Raw genomic sequence first — 4,570 nt, 5'->3', positions numbered from 1 at the left:
AAGTCTCATGAGAAGGCTAGGAAAGATCAGCTTGGGCCTAGAGATGGTTCTAGTCTCATCCACAATTGCGTCAAATATGTGAGAGCTAATGTCAATGAAGGTTTTCTCCTTAAGCTCCATGAGGAAGATAGCTCTGGCATTGGTAATTGTAGTTAGCTTCCTCACTGGATACAAGTTGAACATCATGATGGTGGTCAGACACCTCATGTCAGCAAGGAAGGCATTAGTGTTAAGACATCTCCCCTCTTTAACACCACCAATCCGATTCTGGACAGTTTCTATAGATAGCATCCTGTCCTTGTAATTGGTGAAATCATGATCCTCTAAACATTCAAGCCTAGAACCTCATCAATATCATGTGCATCTAGGGTGAACTCATGTCCTCTGATCTAGCAATTTAGCTCATCCTCCCTTATAACAGCACTTGCATAGAATTCCCTTATTAAAGGCTCACAAACTGCAGGTAGGTCACTCAGTAACTTATCCCATCCTCTGCCCTCAAAACAATTTGGAATGAAGGTGTCCTTCAAGTCCCCTAAGTTTACAAACCTTTCCTGAATAATGGTTCCCTTCAAGAAAGAATCTTTGTATCTCTCAAAGTGTTGAATAGACCTAAACAGGTTATGGTCCATTTTTAGCCTTTTGTCAACCTTCTTAGCAGGTTTCTTCTTCTTTGTAGGTGTGGAAGCCATCTGTAAACAAGCAGAGGATGCCACAACAAGAACATAACACAATAGGTGGAAATACACACGTATTAGTAACAAGTTAGTTACATAGGGAGTAATAGAGTGTCAAGACAACATATAGACCAAACACAGTTGAGAACCAGAGAAAAATAGCTCAAATAAAAACCCAACAACTCAATCAAGTACAGTCTGAATTGAAGTAGACTGCAACAAGCAGTAATCAGCTCTATTTGGACAGTGTAAACCACACTCAGTCAAAAGTAAGCATATGTCAACGAGACATAACTTAATAAATATGAAATTTTCAAGACGTACCCTAAAAACAGAAGCACACACATAATATGGCAACACAAAATCAAAGCATTATAAGCCAAACAATCAAAAAGCTCAGTCAATCTGAAACAACCATACTCACACTTAGAGTGAATCACAAAGAACCCCAAACACATATATCTTATGGGTATGAAATATTTCAAACAACAAAGATCAGAAAACAAACTGGCTCAATGAAACTTAATCATGATAGCAAACATATTCAGCAGTCTAGCAATAGAAACAACCAACCTCAACCAACCAAACCTAACATTTTAAGCAAAACCCTTGTTCGAACATTGCAAAATACAAAAACTCAACAAAATCTCATGAAATGAAGAAATACACTTATAAACATGTAAAATAGAGTGAGAAAATAGAAACCCATACCTTTTTCTTGGAGAATGAAGTTGGAGAGATGATCAACAATGGAGGTTTGGGTTGAGTGCACGGTGTGTTTGGGAGAGGGTTGAAATGGGGAAGACAATGAACAGTCACAAAAATTCGAGGAAAAACTGAAATTTTTTTAAAAATTTCTCTTAAAATGCAAAACACGCGTTTTTCGCGACTGGGTCAAGCTGTGTGCAAGTCGCCAGGGCCAGCCACTAGAACACTTAAAACAAAAATTTTGAAAATTTTTTTTAAGTGTTTTTCACGACTGGAAGGTCTACTCGTGAGAAAGGTGCGAGATAAGCTGCAAAAATTTTTGTGTAACTCTCGCGACTGAACCTTCTACTCGCGAACAAGTTGCCACAGTGAGCCGCGAGAAACATAAAAACCCAAATTTTGAAAAATATTCTAAGTATTTTTCGCGACTGGGACATTGACCCGTTAGTGAGCCATGAAAAATCTTTGTATGGGCTCGTGACTGGGGCATGCGACTAGACCAACCCGTGACTGAGTTGCCAAAACAGGACACCACTGTTTTTGAATTTTTGAAACTTTTTGTAAAAACAAAATACTTTCTAAAAACAAACTAAAAGACTCAAAAATATTTTTGTATTTGATCAACAAAGATTGAGTATGTGAAAACACATTTAATTAAGTACAATCACACAAATGAATATGACATTCATTGAACATAGACGTGTGATGTGTGTGAATATCAGAAATGAGATAGTCCTTAGTCTGATGTGAAATTTCAATGATCAATTCAACCAAGACATACACAATTAGCACTAGATAATGTGATCCATCTCAATTATAGAAATATGCATATATGACCTCCCACATGAACTTGATTATATTTCTTTGAAACTTTTCATTTGGCTCAATGAACATCATATCATTTGATCTTTTTGAAACAATACATCTCATTGTGAGATCGATGCCTGAAATTTTTGATATTTCAATTTAATGAGTCAGCTTTTGGCTTTTGGGGCATCATACATTTTATTTTTAGTCGCTTTCCCTTTTTCCTAGTCAAATATTTATATGTGCGACGGGCTTTTGTAGCTCAAAATCTCTTTTCATTTGGAGATCTACATTTGGTGAGCTCTTTAAGTAAAAGCAATAAAATAAAATAGTGGGAAGATATATAAGCACAAGTCTATGCATGTCTCAAGATCAACAAAACCATTCACTGATCATTCATGACGAAGTTGAAGATCTATTTACAATAGTCACATAGATTTCAAGATTTCTCTCACAATGATATAAGTGCATAGGAAATAAGCTAAGCTCATAGATGCACAAATCCATTAGTACAAAGGCACAAGGCAAAACTTGTTTTGAGACAAAACTCAACAAAGTCAATCAAACTTTTTGGATTTTCTACTTTTTATGTGTTTTTGGATTTTTGACATAAAAGCAAGAAAAGACTAATCAAAAGCAACAATGTAATTTTCTTTTTTTAAAGGAAACAAGTAAACAACCAAACAATTCAACACAAACAAACAAAAAACACACAACCAAGCATATTCACAAAGCATAGGAAGAATTAATGCATGGACATATTGTAATGCTTATGCATGAGTACCCCTCTTTACCCACACGCCACATGCGTTTGGGGTGATATCCCTAAAGGATTGGGTACGAGAGTTACGATTCTCAAACTTTCTATTGAAGCTTTCCAAGCAGGTGGTGAATACACCAATCATCTTCATTATGTCCATCACACCGAGATTGCCATTTCGACCTTTTAATGACTAAACAGCTTAAATCCTCTTGTCATTTCTTGGTCCTCTTGACTTTGATCAGTTGCATTCTTCAATGCTCTAAGCTTATGACAGTTTGGTTTTCTGTGTCCTTGAAGTCCACAATAATGGCAAAAGTGGTTCGTTCTCGGACTTCTTTGTGATCTTGGAAGAGATTTTCCTCTAACTTTTGGTTTGATCCTTGATTGATTACGGGGCTTGTTCAACACCCTTTGGTCAGCCACGTTCTTCCTCTTTTCATCCCCTACTATCTTAGGTTTAGAGGTAGCCACTATAGATTCTTTGGCTTGCACAAACTTCACTTCTTTGGTGATTTTGACGGCTGAACTACTTTCTTTGGTATATCCTAACCTAGGTTTGTCTGAGAATTGTTTTTGAGAGGAAATGACATCATCTAGTTTCTTGGTGGAGACTCTCTCTACCTTGGCATTTGCTTGAACTACCTCAAGCTCAAGAAACTTTATCTTTGCATAGGCTTCAGTCAACTCTCCATTCAGTGTCTCTATCTCACACTTTGCCTTCTTATGTCGCACCAGGAGACTTCTATAGTCCTTCTCTGCCTTCTTCATCTTTTTCACAATTGCCTTGGCCACATGTGCATATTCTCCTAATTTCTCAAGAAGTGAATTGAAGTTTTCTTGAAGTCCCCACGTACTCTCATCTTCTTCACCATCCGATTCTTCTACAATTCCCATTGATTCCTCATCACTATGCTCCCCAAGCTCTTGTACAAGCAAATTTAAGTCCTCTGAAGACTTAACATGAGCAATGGTCATAAAAGCGGAGTAATTCCCTTCTCCGTCACATCTTTCCTTAGAATCAGAATTGGATGAATCCGAGTCACTAAGAGTTGTGGCATACACCTTGCTCTTCGATTTCAAATAATTGGGACATTCTTTCTTGAAGTGTCCATGTCCGTTACACTCGAAACAAGTGATTCCTTTTGTAGATTGGGATTCCTTTCCATCTTTCTTTTCGAATTCCTTTTTCTCCATTCCTAAACTTTGGAATTTCCCTTTATCACCAAATTTTCCATTGTTCTTGATTTCAAGAATTTTCGAAAATTTTTCACAAGGTATGCAACATCTTTATCAACAACATCCTTATCCGATGAGTCATGGACCTCCATTCTTTCATTAATGGTCTTAAGAGCAAGTGATTTGCTCTTCCTTTGTGTGGGCAACGATAGTTCATAGGTCTGAAGTGAGCCAATCAATTCTTGGGCTTTGATGTCATTAAGGTCCTTGCTCTCTTCAATCGTTGTCACCTTGGCACGGAAGCTCTCCGGCAACAAACGAAGGATTTTCCTCACAACTTTAGAGTCCTCCGTTTTCTCCCCCAAGTTGAACTTGCCGATGACTATTTCATTCAGCTTTTTATAGAAAGAGTCAAAGGACTTGTCCTCACTCGGTTTCA

The 4,570-nt window shown here is 37.4% G+C and overlaps 1 protein-coding gene across 1 annotated transcript; it reads right to left on the bottom strand.

Moving 5' to 3' along the window:
- Positions 1 to 3,138: 3,138 nt before the first annotated feature.
- LOC136067103 (uncharacterized) lies at positions 3,139 to 4,149 on the bottom strand. Its single transcript, XM_065772419.1, has one exon. It carries the CDS (start codon positions 4,147 to 4,149, stop codon positions 3,139 to 3,141), a length of 1,011 nt encoding a protein of 336 aa, XP_065628491.1.
- Between the last annotated feature and the right edge of the window lie 421 nt (positions 4,150 to 4,570).

The sequence above is a fragment of the Quercus suber genome, unplaced genomic scaffold (genome assembly GCF_002906115.3).
Source record: "Quercus suber isolate HL8 unplaced genomic scaffold, Cork oak 2.0 scaffold_58, whole genome shotgun sequence".
NCBI lineage: Eukaryota > Viridiplantae > Streptophyta > Magnoliopsida > Fagales > Fagaceae > Quercus > Quercus suber.
The sequence above is the reverse complement of the archived record's forward strand: the minus strand, read 5'-3'. Positions and strand labels throughout refer to the sequence as shown.

Bases quoted from the DNA above. Each gene is read 5' to 3' on its own strand.
- LOC136067103 (XM_065772419.1), bottom strand. From the start codon at position 4,149: ATGGAGAAAAAGGAATTCGAAAAGAAAGATGGAAAGGAATCCCAATCT.